Source organism: Trifolium pratense, linkage group LG1, assembly GCF_020283565.1.
Source record: "Trifolium pratense cultivar HEN17-A07 linkage group LG1, ARS_RC_1.1, whole genome shotgun sequence".
Taxonomy (NCBI): Eukaryota; Viridiplantae; Streptophyta; class Magnoliopsida; order Fabales; family Fabaceae; genus Trifolium; species Trifolium pratense.
The window spans coordinates 43,370,315-43,398,059 of record NC_060059.1 but is presented as its reverse complement, the minus strand read 5'-3'; the positions used below and the strand labels follow the sequence as shown (position 1 = coordinate 43,398,059).

The 27,745-nt window shown below is 34.2% G+C and overlaps 1 protein-coding gene across 5 annotated transcripts; it reads right to left on the bottom strand.

The window, feature by feature from the left end:
* Positions 1–1,458: 1,458 nt before the first annotated feature.
* On the bottom strand, positions 1,459–21,484 carry LOC123917808 (Fanconi anemia group J protein homolog). Of its 5 annotated transcripts, XR_006812563.1 has the most exons (30): positions 20,969–21,480; positions 20,803–20,878; positions 20,506–20,581; positions 19,717–19,781; positions 19,585–19,629; positions 19,401–19,501; positions 19,159–19,300; positions 18,862–18,923; positions 18,710–18,783; positions 18,548–18,618; positions 16,405–16,492; positions 16,259–16,331; positions 16,061–16,156; positions 15,156–15,264; positions 14,013–14,106; positions 13,841–13,924; positions 13,597–13,753; positions 13,166–13,362; positions 12,327–12,371; positions 11,943–11,971; positions 11,731–11,852; positions 11,581–11,628; positions 9,953–10,077; positions 9,563–9,852; positions 4,253–5,141; positions 4,017–4,088; positions 3,570–3,689; positions 3,443–3,488; positions 3,171–3,294; positions 2,299–3,085 (listed from the first exon to the last, which is right to left on the bottom strand). XR_006812563.1 is itself a non-coding variant. In XM_045969681.1 (29 exons), the coding sequence occupies exons 1-28, from the start codon at positions 21,282–21,284 to the stop codon at positions 3,471–3,473; spliced, it is 3,678 nt and encodes a 1,225-aa protein (XP_045825637.1). In that variant the 5' UTR covers positions 21,285–21,484; the 3' UTR covers positions 1,459–1,827; positions 3,443–3,470. The 5 variants fall into 5 exon arrangements, 4 of the variants coding, with proteins under 4 accessions (XP_045825637.1, XP_045825625.1, XP_045825620.1 ...); XM_045969681.1 differs by lacking the exons at positions 2,299–3,085; positions 3,171–3,294 and adding an exon at positions 1,459–1,827 and having other exon boundaries at positions 20,803–20,872; positions 20,969–21,484; XM_045969669.1 differs by lacking the exons at positions 2,299–3,085; positions 3,171–3,294 and adding an exon at positions 1,459–1,827 and having other exon boundaries at positions 20,969–21,483.
* Positions 21,485–27,745: the final 6,261 nt, after the last annotated feature.

Genomic DNA, 27,745 nt, shown 5'->3' with positions numbered 1-27,745 from the left:
TCGTGACGTTGAAAACGCGTTTTTTGAATCGTGATTTTTTTCTAATAAAATGGCATTGACAAATCGGAATGCTACGAAATTTTGTAGACCCGCTCTATGTATTTTGGTAGTACTCTATGAAAAGAAAAGAGCATAAATTCTATTCCTACATGCCGCCATAGCCAAGTTTCACTTTTTCGAAATAGTCGCGACGTTGAAGATGCGTTTATTGAATCGTGATTTTTTTCTAATAAAATGGCATCGGCAAGTCAGAATGCTACGAAATTTTGTAGACCCACTCTATGTATTTTGGTAACGGCTCTGGCAAATCGGAATGCTAGAAAATTTTGTAGACTCGCTCTATGTATTTTTATAGTACTCTATGCTAAAAATGGCGCAAAAATTCTATTCCTACGCCGGTGTAGCCAAGTTGAATTTTCAGTTTTTTTACTAGTCCCGACATTTAACGCGTTCGTCAAGTAAAAACAATAAAAAACGGAACTGGCAAGTCGGAATGCTACGAAAATTTGTAGACCCGCTCTATGTATTTTTATAGTACTCTATGCAAAAAATGGCGCGAAAATTCTATTCCTACGCTGGTGTAGCCAAACATCGACAGAGTTTTGACATAGAGAAATACATTCTTACACTTTGAAAGTAAAAAACAACCACCTCCAAACATCACACCCAACCACCGTAGAGCATCAAAACACCGTCTGAGCAACCACACCGCCGGAACCCCCACTACAAATAGCACCAAAACACTGTAGGATCCACCGAAGCACACACCGACGCTAGATCCAAAGCATGTGCAACATATGACAGAAGTATACCTCCTTTAATCCTCGCCAAGTCTTCCTCTACCTCTTTGCAGTAGTAGAATCTCATTCCTAGCATCACAGACCCTCCTTAGAACGTTCAACACCCACCCTCCTTAGATTTGAAAGGGTTAGCAAATCTCACGTGAGATTAACACGTACCGCTTCTCCTTTCAAAGAAAACCACCCCATCTCTACACCAACAGCCGACAGAACCAACTACCACCCTAGAGAACCGGCAGCGCCAATCTCTTCTTTATGAAGTCTCCTCTCTTAAGTTCTCTCATTGGCAAACCTCGTCTATTCATATATATACCGAGAAGCAAATTGGTGTGTGATTTGCTTGCTGATAGATCTTTCTACTTCTTTTGAAGGAGTTATTTTATATCATGATCTTGGCCTTGGCATTATGATGCGCTAGTTACTTAAATACTACAAATCATTCCTACAAATTTTCAAGACCAGAGAGTCTGGACACTAGAACTTTAATTTATCAAAATAAAAATAAAAATTGACGTTTAATTTATCAAATTTAAATCAAGCTTACATGGAAAGCGAATATACTCGTAGGAGTGGAGTTTCATAAGTTAGGGAGGTCAGGATTATTGGAAATGCTGTACAGGTAAACTGTTACTCAACCACAAAATAACGAGTCAGTATATGTAAGTAAAATCCATGAATTTCTAAGCCACTAGGTTTGGTCTAGTGGTGAGGAGTTTGGATAATACGTTATAGGTCATGGGTTCGATCCCAGCTCATTGTAAACAAAATAAAAAATAAAAAAAATCCATGAATTTCTAGAAGAAAAAAAAGTACAGAACAGCACTATTTACAACTTGCTAGATGGACACTGCACTACATGTCTGTCATTCTGTTATCGTTGGGGTAACTTTAGGATCCTCTTCTTGTACCAACACATGTTGATACCTGGTTATCCATGTTATTGCGTGCAGTGAGCCTTATATATTGAAGCCAGGAAAAAGTATTGGAAATAAATTCCAAAATTCCGCAACACCATAAGCTCTGCATCCTGTATATGATAAAGCTAACTTAGGGCCACTTAAAGGCATCAGAGTAAAGAAATATAAGATGCAATTCTAATGGAAAACATAGGACAGTTTTGATCTGGAAAAACATTTTTTTTATTTCAATTGATGATTTTATAGAAAATTACCGTTTTTTCTCGTAAAAAAAAAAACTTTTTCTCCTTGTTTCTGTTATTAAATAGTATTTCTAAAGGAAATGCTAAAAACATATATTAATGAAAATGCAACAATATAAAATTGGACCAAACTTATGTACAATTCCATATACACAGTTCTTACTGTGCTAGATACATTGGGGAAATTATTTTTATTTAAAAACAATTTTTTTTCTTTTTTTAATTAAAAAATATAAATAACTATATTTTTGTGAGAGGAACAGGAAAACTGCATTTAAAGAAATGCATATAAATTTTGTCCTAAAACTGCATTTAAAGAAGAGTTCAGGTATGCTCCATTACCTTATTCTCAAGTTCCTTCCATTACCTTGCCCAGATAGTGACACTTGGATAAAAACTAATCAACGGTCCGGATTAAAAATTGAAAAAAGTTTTAACAACATCATTAATTTGTCTTCTTCCTTTCCTTTGTCACTCTTTCCTCTTCCTCCACAGTACAATGCTTCATTTTCCTCTCATCACCGTTTGGCCATCGTCGCCCACTCTAGCAATCCCTACGCCGCTCGCCACCGTCCTAGTGACGACATCATCCCTCTGCGTTCATTCCAGCGCCGAGCATATTTTCACGTTGCAGATCTTCCAAACAAGAACAAAATCTAATGGAAAAAAATGAAACACCTCTTCCGAAAAACGGATAGATCTTAAAACATTATAATCTTAAAATTACAGAAACTTAAGTTGCAGAATCTTAAAATTACATTTTCCCTCTTTTCTAATTCCTGTCTCAAATCGATTGCATCACCACCAAACAACAATTTCAATCAATCAATCTTCAATGACAATCTTAAGTTTCAATCAAACAATCTTCAAACTGAAAAAATGGGGAGATGGCGGCACAAAGAAGATACCACGACGGCAAGCGGCGGCGGATGTGAAAATAGCGGTGAACGGCACCGTAACAAACATAGCGAAAAACAATTTGGGGGAGAAAATTGCAAATCTAAAAAAATTGCAGAGCTTTGGCATGGTAGATTTGAGAGAAAAAGAAGATCAATAATATAAACACGGTGGCGGCGGAGCTTTGCCATGGTGGTGGCCGTCGAGTGTCAACGGTGACACTGCAAAACTGCAAACAGAGAAGAGGAAGCGTACAGAGAATAAGAGGAGTAGAGTAACCATAAAATGTTGAACCTATTGAAGTTTAATCTCACCCATTAAATTTTTTAATTGCCACATGTCATTCATCCATAAAGGAACTGGAGCAAACTGGAGGATAAAGGAATGGAGCATAACTGAACTCTTTAAAGAAATGCATAAGTTTTGTCCTATAAAATTCTGTAAAAAAAACAAAATGAAAAGTAACTTTTGTAATCATTAATGATGAAACATCCCCTCAAAACTAAACAAGTCCTTAATTACACCAGACGCATTGATGACAAAAAAATCATTCTTTAATTCAAATTTTGAGAGAATATCATCCTACCTCTGTTGTTGCCATAATTCCAATCTTGTTAGCCTCTTAGTCTTGGCTGCATCATTTAAAAATACAAATCTGAGACAAAAGAATACCCCCAACAAAAAATTGCTTAAAGCATTGTTTAAATTTTGACCTTTGATTTTTTAGACCTCCGGACTTCTGATTTCCCTGGTTGGGGAACATAAGAATATTTCTCAAGGGAATTTAAGGCAGCAACTCCACCCATGCCAGAGTCGATAATCGGCAAAAAACCCTATAGCAATTCAAAAGAGGTTAGCTATTTATATATCACAAAAATTTCAAAAGTAAAGATGAACCTTCTTGCTCTGCATTGAATATAACAATAATCACTTTATTAAATTCAATAAGATAATTCAAGGTCAATACCAAGTAGGAAATAAAAGAAGAAAACTTCGATTCAAATTACACTGCATCCAAATTTTTTAAAAAAAAAACACCCCCAGCCATAAAATTACTGTTTTTGGCATTGCACTAGAAAACAGATTGGTTATTGTCACTCAACAGCAGTTAAATATTAGCTTCATGCAAAAGAGTAACTAGCGATATGATTTAAACTTACCATTTCCTCTGAGGCACTTTTTCCTGTTTCCTCCTGGTTTTTCATTTCCAAAGAATCAACGAAAAACAATATCTGGGGAGAAGATGTTAGTAAATACTACAATTAAAATAACAGCAAATAGAAAATTTGACATAGTGGAAACAGGAAATAATAATTAATGATACAAAAAGCACAATCAGACTTTAAATTCAAGCGCAAGTTAAACAAGGTTGTCTGACATTGGTTGTAAAATTCACCTTGTCAAGTAACTGAACATTTGATGAATTGGTTGCCATGATCTGAACTCCAAGCAAATTGTTGGTATTACTGCAGAAGGGACAAAAAATTGTGCTGAATACACACCCATCTTCTGGACACCATATACCCTGTTCCTGTGTACTTTTGGGTATTCTACTGCAAATACGTTGATCAACAAATGAAAAATCAGTAACAATAACTTGTACACTCTTTTCTGTATCCGCAGTGTAAGTTTCCAGTCTCTTTTTCAAAAGGAATCTCAAGTGAACTTTTGATGATGAAATCAAAGAGCATGTAAGATATAGATGGTTCTCATGTCGTCCCAATGGGTTTTTGCAGAGTGAACAAAATAGTTGTAACCTTTTGTCTAGTAGAGGGACAGAACATGAACCAGGTATATTGTTTGTTGGTAACTGAGGAGATTGCGAGTTTAAAATTTTCCCATAACTACATTCAGTTCTATGAGTTGCCTCTCTAACTTCCAATGAGCTTTTTGTGCACCATGTAGGAGTGCTAGCACAAGATGCATCATTGTTTTCTTCTTCAATGAGGTTTACAAATGGTATGACCATGGACTTTCTTCTTTTCTGATTGTGAGAATTAACACTCAAATTCAAAGATGATTCTGTTTCTGGAATATTATTTGCAGTTACACTCTTTTCAGGAGTGACCGTCATTGATACTTTACTTCCAGTAGTTGAAGACACTGGAAAACTTGACAAGCGATCCATTGCAAATCGAGCAGAAGCCTCAATTATGGTGGAATCAGAATTGTCATTCTTAGAGTAATCGGAGCTGCCAGCATCACTGCCAATATCTAAACATGGGCTTTCCTTGACAATGGAGGTTTCATCATGCGTAAATGGCACAGATGATTCCCCAGGAAACCTGTAAGAAATCTAGAGCATTTTAGTAGATGAAAGAATAACAACTTTTTGTCCAGATGTAGCTGAAAATTAAGATACTAATTAAGGTCGGCAAACTGAAAACCACAGATATTTCCCACCCAAAACATGATAAAAAGGCATACAAGCATATGGTAAAATTCTATTTAAATTTCTACTTTTAAGATTACACTTTAACAAAATAGTTAATCCAGGTCTAAGATCAATTGGTATTGTAGTTTCTGTAATTTCTGTGTATCTAATCAGACTACAAAGGTTGTATTTATAATATATTTACAATAAATACGAATTAATGTGATTGTTAATTTCAATCCCAAGTAGCAACTAATTTGGAATTGTACAACTAAAGCATACCAACCTCCCCTCATTCCATAATCACCTCATCGAGGAATAGCCTAGATGGGTATTGGGACAAACATTTATAGTGTATTATTGTTCTAAGGGACTGTTATATAATGTATTATTGTTCTAAGGGACTTATCAACCATTGTTTCCTTTGCCACTTCCCATAAATTGTACTTAAATTGTCCTTCCATTTCTTAAATTGTACTTCAAAATCATGCCCCAAGCACTCTGCTCTACAAGGTATTTCAACTTTCTTTGGTTTGCATGAATTATGAAATGATTTCCATTAAGTATTACCTCCACTTTTGTAATGCAAGACTGACAATAAATTCCCTTTCATACACAGATTTCTTTATCAGAAAAAGCTTGGCTAATAAATGTCAAGGGAATTCCTTGTTACATTAAACCAGCTCCAAAGCCTACACCTAAAGCATCGGTTTCAATTTCAAAGGGCACCGTATTCCCAGCAGGGGTAATTCCAACACTGATTCCTTCAACGCTGCAAATGTTGTCATGGCCTCCTCCCCCCACATAAAATTCTTCTTCAACAATCGAGTCAATGGTAACACCTCTTAGGTGGTAGCTCTGTATTCGTACTACACAAATCCTTGTATTCCTAGAGCAACTCCTTCCACTTGATCCAACTCTTCTAGAGGACACAATGTTGTTAACATCCCCAATTTAACATAATAAGCTTCAACACTCCTACTTGTTTGATTTGGATAGAAGATGAATGAATCATTCTGAATATTGAATAACCATTTGTTTTTGTTTTTTGACAAAGAATAACCATTTGTTATCTTACAAGAGAAGGCATTGGATCTCTATATATATAGACTGAGTCACAGCTACCTAACTAACCAAAACAGAATGGCATTAAAGCCAACCAGCAAGTGACACCTGTCACTCCTCTAACAAACTGAAAACAAGACTACACTAACTCAAGAAAAGGAATCTAATACAGAAGGTACGTGATTATAAAACTATGCTTACAATACTAATTTCCTTCATCATAATTAGAGAGGTCATAATTCTGGATAAGAGAGGTCATGTTCTCATATTCAAACCATCTTCTCCTTCCTTCGGCAGATTGTTGTGTTCTTCCACCCTAGGTGCAAGCTTAATCATGGAGCCAAAGTTACCAATGCTGTGTAGTCTAATCACAGCCCTGACCTCTTCCAATCCATTCATGAAAGCTCCCTTTTTTCTTTTCTTTTTGTAAATCAAGGTGGCCCCTACGCACAATAAAAAGAATAATCCCACAAGATAACTGAAATTTATTTAAAGAGTTTACCTCTCCCACCAGATTTTTTCCATAAGCATCAGTCAAGGATCAAACTCCCGACCACATGCTTAAGGGCCCAAGTATCTACACCATTTGTGTCACACTGTGTTAGTCATGAAATCCCCTTCAAACGCCTCCTCTTCTGCAAAACTTAGGGGAGCAGAAATAAACTTAACATCTCTTTATATTCTTCAACCAAAATGAGTTTGTCGCAAACTCATTATCACCTCGTATCATCGTATGGAATATCAATTCTCTGACAAGCCACCCTTGAGTATCCCTAGCAGATCCCTCTTGAAGAATAGCCAGGTAATCCTTTTTGCCCGTGCCTCTCACCACTAAAATTAACTTAGTGCCTTCCCCTTAAGAATAATCGAAATTGCTAGCACATTTTCGTCATTTGGCATATGATATGATTAGTTTTTGTCAAATTTTATATTGGGTCTAACTCATCCTCACAAAACCGGCTTGTAAGGTGAGGGTTGCCCAAGCTATATAAACGTTACACAGGCCATATCTCTTAGCAATGTGGGACTAAATCCACCCCTTCACACCCAACACAATGAAGGTGTTGGAGGTTGCAATGAAGGCAACCAAATGCCGCAATTAGGCGGATGGGGGCGGACCGCAATGAAGGCGGAATATCCAACACACCCCCTCACGCTCAGGCCCAATGGGCCTGAAGCGTGGATGATGCGGGAAGCCCAACAATAGATCTAGGATAGGCTCTAGTGAGGGGGTGTGTTGGATATTCCGCCTTCATTGCGGTCCGCCCCCATCTGCCTAATTGCGGCATTTGGGTTGCCTTCATTGCAGCCTCCAACACCTTCATTGTGTTGGGTGTGAAGGGGTGGATTTAGTCCCACATTGCTAAGATATATGGCCTGTGTAGTGTTTATAAGCAAGTGGCAGTCCTCACCTTACAAGTAGGGATGGCAACGGGCGCCCATGGGTGCGGGTTTGACACTTACCAAACCCACACCCGAAATCATCACCCAAACCCAAAGGTTGTTCGGGTGGCAAAACAACACCCACGCCCACACCCATTGGGTTCGGGGTTTTTCCACCCAAACCCAAACCCGCAGCACATTTGAAAATAATTTGCAAATTTAAGAAATTAAATTCCAACATAGACTTTGAATTAAATTACAACTAAAATTAAGGTCTTCCAAGAAAATTCAAACATAGACTTTCAAAAAATTACAACATAGACTTTCAAGAAATTAAATTATAACTAAAATTTAAGGTCTTTCAAGGAAATTGAGGGAGACTATGAGGGTAATTAGGTAATTATAAAATATTTCGGGTGGGTGTATGGGTTTCGGGTGTGGGTTTGACTGATACCAAACCCACACCCATATTATCGGGTGTCACCAAAACCCAAACCCAGTCAAATCGGGTTTCGCCCGTTGACTTGGGTTTGGGTTCGGGTGGGTCTCTCGAGTTTGGGTTCGGGTGGGTCTCTCGGGTTTGGGTTTTTTTGTCATCCCTACTTACAAGCCGGTTTTGTAAGGATGAGTTAGGCCCAATATAAAATCTAATATGTTGGATATTCCGCCTTCATTGCGGTCTGCCCCCATCCGCCTAATTGCGGCATTTGGGTTGCCTTCATTGCAGCCTCCAACACCTTCATTGTGTTGGGTGTGAAGGGGTAGATTTAGTCCCACATTGCTAAGAGATATGGCTTGTGTAACGTTTATATAGTTTGGGCAACCCTCACCTTACAAGCCAGTTTTGTGATGATGAATTAGGCCCAATATAAAATTTGACATGGTATCAGAGCCTATCCTAGATCCATTTGTTGGGCTTCCCGCATCGTCCACGCTTCAGGCCCATTGGGCCCGAGCGTGAGGGGGTGTGTTGGATATTCCGCCTTCATTGCGGTCTGCCCCCATCTGCCTAATTGCGGCATTTGAGTTGCCTTCATTGCAGCCTCCAACACCTTCATTGTGTTGGGTGTGAAGGGGTGGATTTAGTCCCACATTGCTAAGAGATATGGCCTGTGTAGTGTTTATAAGCAAGTGGCAGTCCTCACCTTACAAGCTGGTTTTGTAAGGTGAGGATTGCCTCTATGAAATACCTTTATACTCTATAAATCAAGTCATGTGTGTCTTTGTCGATGAAATACGGACCTCGAATCTCCTCATATTTTGTTCTCTTCTTCCAAGATCCATACCCCAGCCCCTCGTCTGTATTGCTTCTGGCTCCATCTTCTGTCTCAACTTTTCATGTTTGTTGGTCGATTTCAGCATGGCTCTAAATTGTTTGGTTACTAACTCAGTCAGTTCCCTGCCCAATTCCTTACTCAATCCCACCGACAACTCAGGATGCCCAAGAATGCTTATACATTTACTCCTCCCTCTCCCAAAAACTCACATGATTCCTTAAGATTCTCTCTCCACTCCCATCCTCCATGTGTCCTTTGTGCTATGTTATTTCTCCCTTCTCTCCTCATTTTCTGCACCTCTTGCTCTCTCATGCCTCCTCTTTCTCTCATACACCCAAAGACCTAGAACCTTAGGCCCATTTCTCTGTTCCTTCTTTCTATTACTTATGCTGCACCCATTATTTATGGGCTTCCCATTCACAATGGGCCTATAACATGCCTATAATTTTGAAATATGAAGGCCAAAGAACACAAACTTGATAGTATAACCAAATAATGATTCTAGTCAACACTGACTCCTTAAAATAGATATGTTCAACATTAGGTTTAGTAACAAGCCATCCAATTAAAATAAAATGTTGAAAAACAAGGGGGAAAACAAGAATACCTTTCTGTCAGATTACAGCATTCTAGGTTAATATGGTCTTTGAAATTGTATGCATTACTATTCCTTTGAGCTGGTGGCCGACTTTCAGCAAGACTGTGAGAGCTTGATATGGGAATAGAGATGTTATCCTCAATAACTGATGTTTCTTTATCACCTCCATTTCTAGACTTGTTCAGTTTCTGATTTTTCTTCTTTGTAAACTTCATAATTCCATCCTTGTTTTGAACACCATCATCACCATTTAAGTCCAAATTCGTTGTGGGGTGGACTGTATTCACGCCATACCTCTCCTACAGCAAGTTAAAAACATCAATAATTCTTTTCCCCCAAGCCTAGAAGAGTAACAGGGAGGACTATATCAAGGAAAATTTAAGCCAACACATCGTGTACCTTCGCATTCTCAAAGAATGATTTTAGTCCCTCCAGTGACACATCAAAATTGTCATACACTCTCAAGGGTCTTCTTAACCACTTTGAAATAAATGCTCTATTCCTTTCTTCACAAAAGCGCTCATCTAATTCCACAATAATATTTACACCAATTATGATAAAAATGGTCCAAGAACAATATCAAATAAACCATAGCTCAAGAATATACCACACTACAAAAAAGAGAAAAGACAAGGAAACAAAATAACTTGATTCTAAACTATGTTACATGGATATGGGTACAAGATAAGTGATTTTTAGAAAAGCTAAGGTACAGGTACGTTAAAAATATACAAATGAAATATTTTCATAAGTATAACATTTAACAAAAAAAATATACAAGAAAACATGTTTCATAACTTGCTCTAACACAAATCAAAATAGAATTAGAAAATAAATATAAAATATAAAGGAAATTAGGAGAAAGATGATATTTAACTAATAGGAGTCGCAGAAATGTTATTTTGTATAGTAAAAATTTGAGAAATAAATAAAAAAAAAAAACTAATTTTATAATTTTTTTGTAGTAAGAGGTAAAGGTATGTTTATTTACTAGACTGTGGGTACGTATTAAACAAGTACCCAAATTTTTATTTTACAGATTAATTTTGGTGCGTACTCGGTACTTACCCGCAGGGACGGACCCAAGAAGGCCACTGTGTAGGCCTATGCCCCCACTTTGATGTGAATTTTTTTATACTACTATACATATATTATATTATATAACAAATAAATTAGTTGATAAATTTCATAGTAGTCCACACTCACGCCCACACACAATCACTTCAAAACTTATTTGGTTGCCCACCCAAAAATTTATGGGAGATGACTGGTTAAATAATTGTTTAGTTACTTATATTGAGAGAGATATTTTTCTTGATCTTGAAAAAGAGAAAATTATTCAATTTTATCAAAATATGGAACGTAAAGCCACTAGGTTTGGTCTAATGGTGAGGAGTTTGGGTAGTACGTTATAGGTCCTGGGTTCGATCGTTAGCTCATTGTAAACAAAAAGAAATATGGAATGTCCTAGAGAACAATTAAAATGTATTTTTTATGCTTTTGAAAATGAAATGTTATATTTATTTAATGATGCAATTTTATAATGACCCCACTACTCAAAACTTCTGGTTCCGTCCCTGCTTACCCGCGAGTATCAGGTATGGTACCGAGTACGACATGAATTTTGGAGTACCCGTGCTTCAGAGATTCTAAACCAAGAAGATGGTTTTTGAGACAGATACTTCCTGCTCTCTGGATATTCAGTATTCACCAATGGTATGGTGTCTACAAAAATCCAAAATAAACTTAAAGGAATAAGTTTTGAACAAGCTAATGGAAAGAGAAAAGTTTGAAATTTCTGTTTGGTGCTGCTGCCGGTCCTTAAACTGCAACCACCAAGATAGTATTGCATATTCTAGAAAACTTAGCTAATTCCACCTTTCTTCCCTTCCAAATTTAAAAACCAGTTTCTAAATTCGGTGTAATTATCCTGTATTTATTTATGGAAAAATATTAACTGGACAACAAAAAAAAAGAAGATAAAAGGTGGAAGAGAACTGAAATAATTGGCAGTTCAGCATGATTACCCAATAGGATGATTGCTCCATAATCAAGTCTATGCCGTATACACCGCCCTACAAAATGTAAAAGGTAACCAATATAGCTAAAATAGTAGGAAAAATAAAATCTGCTTTGGTTAGAATATGATAAATAAATAAATAAGAACCAAGTTTTACCTGCAGCTTGATTTAAAGCTCGAAATGCTTGGTGGCAGTACCACTCATTTCCTCCTAAGAGATGTTTAGATGACTTGAATGTGTCATTATACTTTTTCTTTAATGCAACTTGAATATCATTTCTGTTATAATAAATCAGGCAGTCAGAGTAATGTATTCCCACCGTAGGTCCTTATCAAGAATATTTATAAGAGAAAAGAAAGGACTCTTACATGTTTGGAAATGGGATACCAACAATAATCTGAGATTGTCAAGAACGTACAATTTTTAGTTTTAGTTAAAAATTACATTGATTATTAAAATTGGAGTGTCTATACTCTGTAATCAAAGACATTGTAGGCTAGCTACAATTTTACCACTTTACTAATTGTAATAATCGTAAGAGTTTTTTCTTTTTTTGACAAAATAATCGTAAGAGTTAACCTTTATATTTTTTAATTTTTTTTTTGGTCTAGTAGCCTAGTGGACCTTTATATTTATGTTAATAACCTGAAAATACATCTTATTTTAATCTGTTCAAGATACACCCATGGCTAAATAAGACCTGGATATCACCCTCTTCATAAAGTGAACAATAAATTTAGAAAGAAGGATACGACTACTCTAGCATTATCATCAGAGAAATCAATTCCTTCAGAAACCTGCAAGCATTATATAAAATACAATCATATAATGAGGTCATGTGCACATTTATTTTTTAAGGTATACGTTAAAAAAGAGAGAAAATGGTATAAAATGGTGAAACTGTGTCTCAACTACACAGTGGAGTCAGTATATTAACTACACAGTGGAGTCGGTATATTAAAGGCTTAAGGCAATATACAAAATATGGGGTCAGCTTATTAATCAGGATAAAAGAGACAAGATATTACAAGTCGTCATATTTTTCTGTAATACAGTGTTTGTTGAGTCATTAGGATAGAAGAATAACTCAATCCGGTCTCTTATCATATCTTGTCCATCTAGATAAATATCTATCTTGATAGGGGGGGTTGGATTAGGAACCAATAGGATTATGTTTATTTTTTGATAGATATTATGATACAAAAAACTAAGCATTGAATTTAATTTATACTGATACTAAACTTCTTATTCTGATCAAATAGGAAAATAAAACAGGATACTAATTAAAAAGCATAAAACCCAAGCCTGAGAGATATAAAAGACTCTAAGATAAGAAATTAATTCTAATGTTATGTTTGAAACTAATCTAAGATAAGAATATGATGGAATGGTTTCATGGTCCATTTTTTGGAATGGAATGGAATAGATCAAAATGAAAATACTATTTTCCACATGTATAAACTATGCCAATAACTGTAATACTGCAGCACTTCAAATTTTCTAAAGTGTGGCGAAAATCAAATTGCAAGCACAGAATTTTTAAGCAACGTCTAAAATAATAAAATAAGGGATGAGAAAAATTGTGATGCACCTTTCCTCGACAAACACCAAGTAAAGCTGCTCCTCCTTTCTTAGAATCCTGTAGGGAATCAACTGCATGGAAGTGATTTAGATCAGTTTTCTTAATCCTTCTTTTCCTTCCAGAAGCAGGTCTTTTGTCATGATGAATTGAGTCATAATAACCCTTCAATGTAAGTTCAAAATCATCTTGGCTACTCCCCTTTGGTTCTGCACACCAAGTACAAACATAATACAGATTCTTAATGCAACCCAAAACAATGTGAAGACAACAAGAACCTTTCAGATATGGATACCAAAACTAAAATAAAATCTTCTCAATTTTAATATTTGCATTTTTAAGAAAAAATGATTCCAAAAAGAAACGGCAAAGAAATAAACAGAACCTACAATCTTAAATATATTTCATAATTTACTGAGTATTAGAAGATAAGGATTACTCACCAACAAAAAGTGACTTTTCTGCATTGAGCCGAGACCATTGACCTGTTTCAGACCATCGGGTGCATAATTTTTCCATCAATTTATAACTTGGAAAGAACACAAGACATCCACCTGAAACAATCTTGAAGATTTCCTCTAAAGATCTTCCAACTGCATCCTATACCAAAACTTAAAATAAACAGATGTAGTCACCGAGGATAGAATAGTACATTAAGAATGAAAAATAGTTATCGAGCACGCATACCTGGAATGCGTATCCATCAGCAGTTTTGTAACTTGCATTCAGAGGAATATTACCAGGACCGGTGGGGATTATAGCAGGCAACACCTGTTTTAAAGAGGTTATTATTTAGCAAACGGACATTAACATAACAACAGATCATCAACTTTAAGGATAAGAGAGAAGTAGCCCAGACCTGTGAATCAATATCAATTACATGTGGAGCTTCAAGACTAGCTTCAAACTTAACTCCAAGTTCAGAAGAAAATGATGTCATCGGTGACAGTGTCCTAAAATACCCAAATCAATAAGTCAATGATACTAAAATATTGCTAGGAAAAAGAGATTTTGATAACTGAACCCACTTCCATACAATTTTTTACTCTCATGCAAAGTGTTGCAGCAGTTAAGCAAACAAATAGAAATCAGCAAAACATGACATTGATATATAATTTATTTGGTAAAACTTAAACACAAATGTTTGATGTGTCATTGCCTGGCTGGAACCTTATTCCAACAAATGATTTCACAGAACATGCCAATAGAAATCAGGCTATTTCTGCTACACGTGCATAGCACTTGGGCATAAGTACCAGCTTTATTATGGATGCTCCGAACCCCGGTGGGTTAGGTTTTTTTTACAACAGAACCACAGGGGTTATGAGCAAAGATAGGTTTAAATAACTTGCTAGTCCGTGTAATATCCATCAATTCCAGCCTTCATGCCTATAAAAACATACCTTACTGATTTTAATCCCTGCAGAGTTATTTAGTCCTCGTTTTTTATTTATTTATTGTAGTCCGTAATATTTATCCACAGCATAATTGCATACTTGTTACATGTGTTCCATATTTATTTGTCCCGAGGGGAGAATGACTAGCTCCAATATGGACAAGTATTACAGGGACCACATATTTTCCTATATTTCAGGAATTAAAACAGACCATGATTTTTAAGGACTAAACCAGAATAGGTGCATGTGGCATGGATTAAAGAGATATTTAAACCAATACAATATCATGTTAGTTTGGGGGATTTTACATAATGTTTGAGAAGGTTAACAGGTCTGGGCCATTTCCCAGCCAGCCAGGTCCACATATACCCAGGGCAGGCTACATGAATATAATTATATTCTTACATGAAACTGGACTTATTTGGCCTAAACATAATTGGCCGGTAATTAGTCTGGCCGATCAAGCTATTCTATAAAATCTGGCTGTTTAGCAGGCATGTGCCTCTAAGGAATACATGATTGGAACAAAAGTAAAAAAAATACAAAGAACTTGTGTCCTCAACATGTATACACTTGGCCCCAGAATGCAGATTCACGACACTTACCCAGAAGTCAATATGACTGATAAAGAAAGATCGGCAACATCTCTAAATACAACTTCTGGATTCAAGCACCACAGACTTAAAGTATGTGTCCAGTTTCCAAAAGCTCTTCCTGACAAAGAATCAATGAACGCTACTAATATTAATTCAGAAATATTTCAAGCAGAGACAACAGATATATACTAACCATCATTTGTCTTCACAAACTAATTACACCGATTTTTTATATCGAAGTTCAAGTCTACTTTTTCCTTTATTAACAGATTAAGTTCTGGTGACAGAATAAAGTTCTGAGTAAGTGCTTTATTATTATCAGCCTCAATATCAATACAAGAACCAAACATTATCTTAGAAATTTTGTTGGCTTGTTAAGCTTAACTTAACCCTAGCTCAATGGATGAAAATTAGCCCAGTCTTATAAGTTACTTTAGCCAAATGACCCATGTCTCTAGTTGATGTAGAATGTAAACACACTGGAGTCTGGAAATTATTTGATTCTTTATAATTTAATATTAAAAAGAACTTTTGAAATGTCTCTGTTAGAATTAAGTAAATCTATAGATATTCCTACCATTGTACAAATTCCTAGATTGATTGTTAATATTCCTTGAGTATACAACTTCCTAGGTTAGTGCTTATTCACTATGCATTCAATGTATTTACACCATTATAAATACAACTTGTGCGATCTGAGTATAGGCACAGAAATTATATAATTTTATAGGCTCTGCATAAATGTTTTATATTTGATGATTTATATTCTATCATATTTGAATTTGATATCCAAATTTTCCATTCATATAATCAAAAGGTTTTCAAACAATGTCCCATTCAGCTACATGTGGATAACAATATTGACACTTGCGGTTTTGCTTGACATTATTGATTGTTGGACTGCAACTACTTACTCTCATGTTTTCTAACACTTCGCTGAAGAGCAAGCTGGTAATCCAACATGTGAGATCCATTTTTAGAGAAGAAATAAGATAGTGATAAGAATAAGCCTGAAATGAGATTGATAATGATCATTGATAAAAACAAATACTCTGAGGTAGGTAAATAACTGAAAAATGTAATGCATGTGTTAAAAAAAAATAATCATTAACCTTCCAATGTTATCACTGACATGCCACTTAAACGCGGTGCATCCGTTTCCAAGTCTGTGGCAACTTTGATTGCCTTGATAATTAATCAAATTGTCAAATAGCATGCAAACATAATAATAATCCAACGTGTCAAACAAATGAGATACCTTAGTGGCACATTCTAGCAATATAGGGAAGCACTGCTTTGAAATATTTGCTTCTTCAAGCTCTTGTAAAGCCTTATCACCTGTCCAGCTATACATACAAACGACTCCCGTTAATAAATCCCGGATATAGCTTTTATATTATGAAGCTCTAGAGGATATATAGATTATAGATTTTTCAAATATCAATTCAAACAGAGGCAAAAAGTTTAAGTGTCTTATGTACAAAGAGCTAGCAAAAAATAAAATTAAAGTAAAGCAAACAAACTCATGATCCTTTTCGCTCATTTTTTCACTTTTCCAATTTTCATTTTCTTCTTCTTTGTTTCCAACACCACCCCTTTCTATTTTCCATCTTCGTGAGAAAAAGTATACATCTGAGCAAAGCTTTCTCCTAGTTTTACCAAGTACTCTTGGATAGGATTTTGGGATTAGGGTTGGTGCTCTAAGGAAGGAGAAGAATACCCATCCAAGGTAGTTAAAATCGAGATTTTACGTAAAATCGGAAAGGGGGAGTTAAATCGCAAATAGTATCACTAATCACAAGATTATACAAAATTCATAAAACTCAAATATATGCATATAAATTCATTTACATGCATATAAAATTGCACAAGACAAATAAAAAATTAAATCACACTTGAAATACTTTAGTAAATTTAAATTCATTAGCATGAGAGGTTGAAGCCATTTGGAAATGAAACAGAAGAAGGCTTCCTTGATGAGCAACCCTTTTGTTTATGTATATTTTGAATTTGTGTATTATGCATCTATTTGGAGTATAGAAATATCTCTATTTTGAGATGTACAAAATCTCTATATGTGTTGTCTTTGAGATTTTTTGGCTGAGAATACATGTTTGTAAACATGATTATAATTTTGGAAGTGTTGAAAATACACGGGATACTCTGTCAAAATTTTCAGTATATTATATAGTTCAAATTAAAATGTGATTCAGAATCTACTTTTATATTTGTTTGTCAAGTTTTCGTTCTTAGGCTTTCCAGACTAGAAGTATCAGTTTGTGCACCGGTCACTGCTAGAGGTTTGGGTCGTGAAAGTTAATATTACAATTTAAAATTGAAGGCAGGCATTCAAACAAAATTGTTTTAGTTAACAACTACAAATATATCATCAAAAGGAACAATACAATAACACATAAAGTAACTTCAAAATAGTGACCGAAAAAATAATGTCATGTTCCAAGCACATTTAACTTCTTGTTCCTTATTAAGAATGAAACCGATATAAAATGCAAGATATTATAATAAACATGTACCCAAAAAAGATATTATAATAAACAGTATCAACACAGGCTTATCAGAAATAAAACAAAAACAGTACCATCCCAGGATAGAAGGAGCAACAATATTGTTTCCCATAAAATTGTATGGTGGAAGAACACGGCAGGACAATCTCCTTTACCCTAAACCTTAGCATATAACTTGGCTCAATCTGATTATTTAAAGTTTCAACCAACGTATAGTTATTATATCATAATGTTATCATATCCATGTTAAAGTTTGATCAGAAAGTTAAGAAGAATAGTTTGAATTTGGACAAAAATTTATCTAATATAAATCTGAATCAGCTTCTAATTTATGGTCCCTATTATTCTGTCCTCAGTATTTTTCTTAGTGTGTGTTTGGATTCGTGGTGAAGTGTTACTTTCTCTCCTATCAAGTGATTTTGGTTAAAATCTAAACGCTTAATGACTTTAAATGAAAATTGATTTTCTCTGTAGTATATACCATGGTTTGAGTGTGAATGATAAAAAGGTAGCTTTTGTGTTAAGTTTATGTTTTATATCAAATATCAAACTTTCTTTTAGCGTAAAAACATTCAAACATAAACCAATTCACTTCAAATTCAATTTTCATATAATCAACTGTATAGTATCAATTTCACTAAAATCACATTTGTCAAACGCTCGGCCAACCTCACACCTAGTTTTATCTGATTGGATGTAATAACTAATCACATGATGAAAGACTTACACTTTACATTGTGTGTTTATATCAAGTCATACAACGCCGACTTATAATACTTGGGATCTAAAGAGTCTCGGAATACAAAATACCAAATGAATAAGTATATTTACAAAATATAAATAGAGGCATAAAGAATGATAAATCCCTTAACTTACCATGACACATAGTGCTGAAAGTCACGTTTTTCTAGTTTAGTTTTCTTCTGTTCCATCCAACTAGTAAGGCCCTGAACAGATGCAGTAATCATCAAAATATACATTGACTGAGGATAAACTTATATAGTCAAGCATTTCAAACCCAATATATATTCCAATTACCTGTGTCATTTCATAAAGGGGTTGGTAAATTGCAGTATCTGAATGAAGGAGTTGCTGGAGCTCCATTTGTAGTTCTTTTGAAAGTATGACCAACTAGTTAATATCGTTATTAAAATGACAAAAAACAAAAGCTACAAAGATTCATAACATACTGTCCAATATATCCTCTTCAATATCCACACTACCAGCATCACGACTAATGTCCTCTATATTGCTGCAAAGTGCAAACATGTAAGGTCAGTTATGTAGAGAAAAACAGATATAAGCTACTGCTGAAAAGTTTAACAACTTGTCACTGAGCTCTAGATTCGCTTGCAACAACTGATGCGGGAAAAAATAAATATGGAACTCATAAATAATTGTAAAAAGAATAAATCCAGCACCATTAAACCAGAATTCTAAAACCATCTTGTTGACTTGCAAACAAACATAAAAGGTGCACAACTTACTGAGCTTCATCAAATATCACGATGGCTCCTTTAATATCCACGTCCATTGCTCCCCGGATGACTGGATTAATGATGTAGTTATATGGACAAAATACCAACTGTGCATCATCTGACATAGAACGGGCAGCATAATAAGAGCAACCTGGAAGAGGGTATAACACAATGCTTGTAATTAACAAGAATTAACAGAAATCTTGAATAAATAAATAAAAGGCAAAAACAACAGCAGTAAAAAATCTAACCTCTCACCGATTGTCCAACTTTTACAAGATCTTCTATGTCGTGCACCTCATTGCATCCTCCTTTCTGAAGGGATGGGTGACTTTTGACTTTATGCACATTTCTGCGAAGTTTCTGATTCCAGTTACTTCAAGAATAGTGGTATAAAAATGTATAGAAAACATGTGTGGATATGAATACACTTACTTGAATTCTGAACAGCCTAATTCCTTATCTTTCAAAAGTAGTTTACTGAGAACATTTATGAAATATATCAGTACGCGTAATATAAATATATTCTCATAAAATAAAATAAATAAAAATTGAGGTAAAAGCAACCATTCTTCGTCAATGTTTTCTTTGCCACATATATTTTTATTGGTGCAGTAATGTTTTCGTGATGCCTGACAAAACAAGAGAGGAGGAAATACTTAGCTAGATCCATATCGCTTAAAGATTATGGTATTAAATATAATATATCTCTCAGTCTATGTAAATGTGACAGGTAAAACGGCATGGTAACCTTGTTGGGAAAAAAACACATAAACCCTTGCTAAATTAGAATCCTTCTTATATTAGTTGATATCTCGTCAACAATGCTATATAAATAACTTGTAATATATGATTCACAAACAAAAGAAAATAACAGATTGATATTAAATAGGAGTTTAAAAAAATAACAATGGCGGGACTCAAATCCATAGGCCTCCAATTATGGCTCCTGTAGAAGGAAGAGGAGGAACAAAGGAAGTATGGAAAATGGTGTGGATGAGTCTGTCGTACATGATTGTAAGCAGGAGGCAATGACTGGTAGTTTTCTTTCTTATTTTCTGCATTTACATTATATATTCCTTTGTTTGAAGGAGTCCAGCTCCATCCAAGAACTTGGGTATCCCTCCCTAAAAAGTTAGCTATCGAGCAGGAGGAACCAAACCACTTAAACACTCCATCAAGCATCTCATACCACTCGATGTGGAAATTGGGCACACCATAATATTAATACCCAAGTTCACATATCAAACAACGCAAGAAATTTAAAAATCCAAGGTTCGCATTCTTCAAAAACAATGCCAAATGATATCTAAATGCAATGACATCAAAGTAATGAGTCCATTCCGTTCAACCTACCAACAGAGCCATCGGCACCCTGTATGATGTTTTCCGCAATTCACGAACCAATTGAGAAATTTGTGAGTGCGTTCTCCTTGTACATGAGAAAAGGGGGAAAAAAAGAAAAATATAGTTAAGTGACAATGACTGTATTTTAAGATATAGATTCTGGAACAGTCGTCTAAGTCTAAGATAATCATCTTGATTACTTGAATTGCATGAAACAAGAAGAGCAACAAAAAATATTGAAATTCTCAACTCTTTGCCCAATAGTAATTACTAATGCCAATTTGAAAATGATAGTATAGAACTTACGAGGCATAATAAATAGTTGGAACTGCCTTTTTCTTCTGCTTCTTATTGGTGACTTCTGATTCTGGATTTTCTGATGCTGAAAAAATGGGATTATTTGGTTTGATTGAGGAAAAGTGGATATTGAAAAGGGGAAAATAAAATAAATGAGAAGGCTTGGTAACCATACCGGAAGAAAGCGAAACCTCGTCGGGAAGAAAACCTCCACCATTGGCGAGAGGATCGGCAGTTGGGTCCGGAGCAGGTTTGTAATGTTGCTGCCAAGCGAGTGTGGAACAAAGAAGCGAAAGGGATTTGCCGGTACCAGTTGGAGACTCGAGCAACGCGTGACAGTGGCCTTCTTTCTGAGCTCGGTTAAGGGTTGAGATTACTCGACCCATAAACGCAAATTGCGACCCGTACGGTTGGTAAGGAAATTCGACCGCCAGACCTCCGATGTGGTACACATTTTTAGGGTTAGGGTTTTTTGCGGTGGAGGAAAACATTTTTACTTTCTATTCAGAAAGAAAGAATGCTTGCTGTGATCAGTATCTATCACTCACTAGTCACTACCTAGTGGATGGATGTTTAGGCGGGAAACCTCGATTTTATTTTATAATAAAGCGGCAATCTTTTTGTTTTTGATATAGATAGATGACGATGAGGGATATAGGATAGATAAGCCCCTAAACTAAAGGCAGCAATTGTTGTTTGTTCACAACTTTATTTATTTATAGGAAAATGCTAAGCAGTGCCGCCGGGGTACTCTTTAAGCATCTTAAATAGTAAGTTTTTGTTAAAATTTTATAGAAATGTGCGAAGTCAACGCCTCGAAAATTGAAATGTTCCACTTTTTGAGAAAATTATTTTTTTAAATAGAATGCTTAAAGAGTGCTCCGGGAACACTTTGTTGTATTTTTAAAATCAGTTTTTACTTGCGCCAAAAAAAATTGTTTTTACTTTTTTGTCCTTTTATTAAATAAATCTTGAATTTTTTATTGTCCCCCATTGATGAGTTGTAGAATTAAGTATTTGTTTTAATTAAAAAAATTGCCGCCTAAAGTGGATATTTTTCCTCGGTTATATACTATCTGATGACGATGAGGGATATAGGATAGATAAGCCCCCTAAACTAAAGGCGATTTCATAAGGAAGAAAAGGCTCTAAGAATTTTGACGATTTCAAGACTCAAAAATTAAGGCAGCAATTGTTGTTTGCTCACAACTTTATTTATTTACTACCCGTGCGGTAGGGTGGGGTGTGCAAAAAATTTGGTTATCCTTAATCAAATTACTAACTAATCCATATTCAATTTTAGTTTGCAAAATTCATTTAAAAAAAAAAATCACACCACTCCAATAAAAAAACATCAATTATAAACCATAACCACATTTTGTAATTTGGTTTGGAATTGGTTTGAAAATTTAGGCCCAATAGTTAATTCAGGCTCAATCTTCAATTTTTTTAAATTCTTTATTATATAATAAAATAATTAATTAAAAGAGGGGTGGAGGGCCGGTGGTCAACGCCGGACCACCGGCGGCCGGTGCGGTGGCGCTCCGGCCGGTGCAGTGGTGGCCGGCAGTGGTGCTCCGGCGGCCGGCCACCACCAACCACCCATACTATTTTAATATTATTTTATTTTAAAAATCAGATTTTTAATAATTATTTTAAAAATAATTAAAAAAATCAGTTTTTAATGTTTTAAATTTTTAAAAATAATTAAAAAAATCAGTTTTTTTTTAAATAATTAAAAAATCAGTTTTTAATGTATTTAGTTTTTCAAAAATTTAGTATTTTAATTTTTTTCCTATTTATTAGTTTTTTTTTGTATTTAAAAATCAGATTTTTTAATTTTGAAAATTACTCTTTTTTTAAATAATAAAAAATATTTTTAAAACAATATAAAAAATAAGTTTTCGGCTAATTAAAAAATAATTTGGGTTTAAAAAAAATATTTTGTGGGTTGATTATAAACCAATTCAATCATAAAATTAATAAAAAATTATGTTTTTAAAATAATTAATAAATCTATTTTTTTTAATCAACTAATAAAAAAAATTAGTTTAAGTAAAAAACCTATTTAAAATTAGATCATGTGAATAACTTAAATTTTATTACAAACCGGTTATAAATTGGTTCGATCCGGTTAATAACCAAATCCAAATTAGTTTTAAAAAATAACCGGTTTGTTATTGAAATGGTTTTGGTTTAGAACCAAAACCATCAATTAGGTGTGGTGTGGTGTGGTTTCCAAACCATGCACACCCCTACCGTGCGGTACACAGGTCTGATTAGTTGTGGATATATAATGATTAAATAAGATATGATAATTCCAATAATGTAAGGTATATGGAAAAAGTTGAGTAACATTAAACAATAGTTCAACAATAATTTTGGAAAAATATATTATGTTGTATTACGGAAGACTTCCTTATAGACCACGTTCGAAGTATTAGTCGTATCTTTCACCGTCGTCATCGATGATCAATAATTTTAATCATTTTCTAGAAGTAACTATTGAAATTGCAACATACAACTAACCATGTGTAAACACTGGCGATGGAAGATATATCCCAACATGCTTTAAAGAGTCTCTAACTCTTATTAATAGTCGTCACAAAAGAAATCATTATAGGAAATTGTCGTCGTTGAGATTTAAAAGGAATTCTCACGTCAGATGGTGTTAGAGAAAATCTATGTATGAAAACCTGATCACCAATATTACTTCATGAAATAATTTTTCCTTCAAGAGCACGTTTTCTCAATCTCGTAATAATAAGTCTTGTTCCATTGCATAATCATAATTTTTTATTCAAATTCCTTAATAGCATAAATGGAACTCCAACTTTAAGTCTCAACTTGTGATTTGGACGTCCCGACGTAGAAACAGTGTTCAAAAACTCGGGAGTATGAACATCATCAACTGTTTGACCGTCTACATTTTGTATGAGTGGAGTATCATAACTCAAATATCTTTTTTCTTCACCATGAATTAAATTCATCATTTAATCATTTATTGTGTCAACTATTGAATTTTTAGGAGTTAGTAGCTCTATTTTGGAAATACGTTATATCGTTCATGTTTTGTAAAAGTTTGGGATATGTGCTTTCAACGATAGAAGCAAGAGGATCACCTGAATTTGGAATCAATAAATCTGATGGAATGTCAAGTTTTAAATCATCGTCGTTGTCATCTCCAAAACCCATTCAGAAAACAATCTTCTTTGTTCAACGTCTGCACTCGAAGCACCACCGAGAAGCCTCGTGTTTTTACTCAATGTTAAAACTTCAAAAAAAAATCCAAAGAACCGAAGAATTAATAGCAGCATGAACAACTTTTGGCCTTGTACCTTTGTGTATTACTAGTAGAATTTGTCTAAAATCTCCGACAAAAACAACAACTTTTCCACCGAAGGGAATGTGTTTATTTTTTTCATCAACAGACTTGAGATTATATTTTAAAGTTCGATCAACAGTTTCGAAACAGTTATTGTTCATCATTGGCGCTATATCCCAGATAATGAACATTGCTTTTTGTATTAATAGCGCCTAAGAACTATGGTACATGTTGAAAACTCGTCAACATTTAGAGGAATACAAAACCTTGAATGTTTTGTTCTACCGCCAAGTATAAGCAATGCAGCGATCCCTCTTGAGGCAATTGTTAAAACTATCTCACCTTTTGAGCGTAATGCGACTGACATGACCCTTCAGATAAATGTCTTCCCTGTACCGCCATAACCATAAAGAAAAACACACCAGGTTTGTTTTCGTTAACTCTTGTCATGATTGTGTCATATACTTTACGTTGCTCTGAAGTCATAGTTGACATCAATCTAACGTTCCTCAGCTAATGATTGTCTGTTATAATTCAATTCGTCGTGTATTAAACTATTTTGTATACCAAGAACTAATGATATGTCTGCTCTAGGCATTGAAGGATAATCTTTTAAACTCTTCCCACAACTACGTAACATCGTCTCAATATCAGCTAGTGCATATTGTATCCATTGATCACCGGTTAATATTAAATCTGCAATGTTAAAATCAAAATAATGAATGTAATTAGTGACATGACTATGGTTGTGTTTGGTTGCATTGCAATAAAAATTGATTTAGAATAGTTGAGTTTGATAGATTTGATTTTGGTTAAAAATGAGTTAAACAGGATTAATTTATGTTTGGATACATTAACGTAAAAATAAAGGGTATTTATAAAAATATTAATTATTTTTCCATTTTTTTTGACAAAATTATTTTTCCAATTTTAAAAAACTACAATTTAATAAACTGCATAATAAATAATTTAAAAAGTGATATAAGCAAGGTTACATGAGTAAAAAATAAACAACTAATAAGTATGGTTTTATAAAAACAGGTGAAAATATTTTATACCTGGAGCACCAAGCAAGCGTCTATGTTTGTGCAAAATGTCATCAATCAAAAGATGTGAAGTGTAACAGCCCGGGCCCCTTGAACCCCAGGGTACATGGTTCGATTCCCACGGAAGACTAAAACTCCACTAGAGAGGGGGGGTGGGGAAGATCGTGAGGTGACAGTCGGGATTGCCTACTAAATACGTAGAAAAGGGGCCCGGGCTGTTACATGAAGTACTTGTCCAAACTAATTTTGGTCTGGTCAGCTGATCTGACACCAATAATGCTGCAAACATTATCCTTAAAAAAGTCTCTGAACCCTAGTGGCTTGTCTCTTTTATTGCCTCTATATACTCCTTATCATCATCCAACAAACCCTTTGCAAAACAGGCTTTTTTGAAACTATCATATTTGAAATTATCCACTGTTTTTAATTCATCAAAAGAAGTAGGACCTTTGACGTAATTTAACAATGTCCTCAAATAAAACCTTTCACCCGCACCAGGTGGTGCAAAGTGAACTCTTCCAATTGAAAAACATCTTTTTTCTTGGAGCCCACCGATGCAAATTTTTTTTCCACACAAACTTAGTTGAGAATTGATTATATGTTAAATTTTTTGTCTCTGGAAATTTCTTGTTTGCATCCATCCATGCCAAAAAATTTGATGTGCGACTCTTTGGTTTGTTTAGAACGTCTTCAATACGCTCGTTATCTTCAAATAAAACAGTGTGCTCGTCTTCAAGATGATAATTAAGCCGCTCAACCGTAGGCTCTCTATAGTGTAAATCAAAAGAAAATATCCTTCAAGCAGCTTCACATGCCGACAAATATCTACAGTCATAATACATCTTTATTTCATCAAAACATTGTGACTTGTCAATTCCATTACCAGATGTATAGAAATTTGCTGTAACACGATCATTGTGACTTGTCACTAAATGCAAAATTGTGTCGTGTGTGAAAATCCTAATATCAATACTCGGTATCATAATTTTAATAGAAATAACATATAAAATAAAATTAAATATAAATAATTGAGAATTTAGTGTAAAAAATATTCTATTAAAAATTTGGAACTATACTAACTTCGGTTACGCAAAACTCAACGCAGTAGGTCCGACATCTAATTTGCAATTTATTAACCAACTTCTCCCAATCAGATGAGTGATTGGGATTCAAAGTATATATATATATATATATATATATATATATATATATATATAAAGTTAGCATAAAGTTTTAAAACAATATCGATGTCAGGAATAAAGATAATAAATCACAAAACAGAATGAAAGTTTATACACACCTCTGAGTAAATTAAGTCGAATTGTGGTGAAGTTGTTAACATGAGACATTGAAATGTGAAAGATGTTTTTTTTTTATAATAGATTTCAATATTGTTGAAGGTGTTATAGTATGAGAATATATATATATATATATATATATATATATATATATATATATATATATATATATATATATATATATATATATATATATATATAACTTTCCAAATCACACGTGATAATAATTTTCCAAATCTCACGTGATAATTATTCTCTAAATTTATGATCCGGTAGAAAAAAAACCATTGATCGGGAAAGACATAAAAATATTTCGTGATGAATAATATAGTCAACAATAATTTAGATATGACATACTTTTAAAATTGATGGTGCTTATCAATTATTGCACATAATTTTAATCATAATTGGTATACTTGTCATAGTGATTGAAAATATTGTCTTGCACTGAAGGGTTTGCTTGCGTATACAAACTTATAATATAAAAGATATTAGAGTCGCTTTGTTGTATTTTTAAAATCAGTTTTTACTTGAGCCAAAAAAAATTAGTTTTTACTTTTTTGTCATTTTATTAAGCAAATCTTGAGTTTTTTATTGTCCTCTATTGATTTTGTTGATCTGTCACTTCATTATTGACATAAACTTGTAATCAGACAATAAATTTTATAAAATTTGTATTCGTTAAAGTACTATTAGCTTGTAAACGTGAGATATTATAAGTTTTAATAAAGTGGGTGTGAAAAATATTTGAATATATATTATAGGAGCATTGCTAAATGGTAAGAAGAAACAGTACAAGAATTTAACTTGCGTTGTTTTCAAAAAATAAAAAACAATTTTCACTTTTTGAGGAAAGCATGACCGTGTGATGGTAGAAAATCAGTGGACCACATAATTCTTGCTTTTCGTTTGTTGCTTGTTCGTATCATCCATCATTATCCATATTATAGATCTATTTTAATTCTCAGACAACTCGATTTATTATTTTTTTTAAATCTATAAATTTAAAACAAAGTAATCATACAAATTATAATAAAGCAATACGATCTCTTAGTCTTTGGTAAGTTTGACATTTGGGGGCAAATAAGAATGGTAAGTTTTTTTAATTGTTTTTATCCCTATAAGGAAAAAAAGTTTTTTTTTTATGTCCCAAAATATAAGCAAAAGACAACTTTTTTAATCCTGAAGTTACAAAATTACCCTTAGTCATAATTCACTATTATTATTTATTAGGGTCTGTTTGACAAGCCAAAAAAGTAGTTTTTAGCTTTTGTCTTATGACT

Excerpts from the sequence above, each read along its gene's own strand:
- LOC123917808 (XM_045969664.1), bottom strand. The coding sequence starts at position 21,284 with ATGTTTTCCTCCACCGCAAAAAACCCTAACCCTAAAAATGTGTACCAC. Across the intron at positions 19,502-19,584 it reads TTAGGCTGTTCAGAATTCAA|AAATGTGCATAAAGTCAAAA; the intron begins GTAAGTGTATTC and ends GAAACTTCGCAG. Across the intron at positions 11,853-11,942 it reads GGTATCCCATTTCCAAACAT|AAATGATATTCAAGTTGCAT; the intron begins GTAAGAGTCCTT and ends TTATTATAACAG.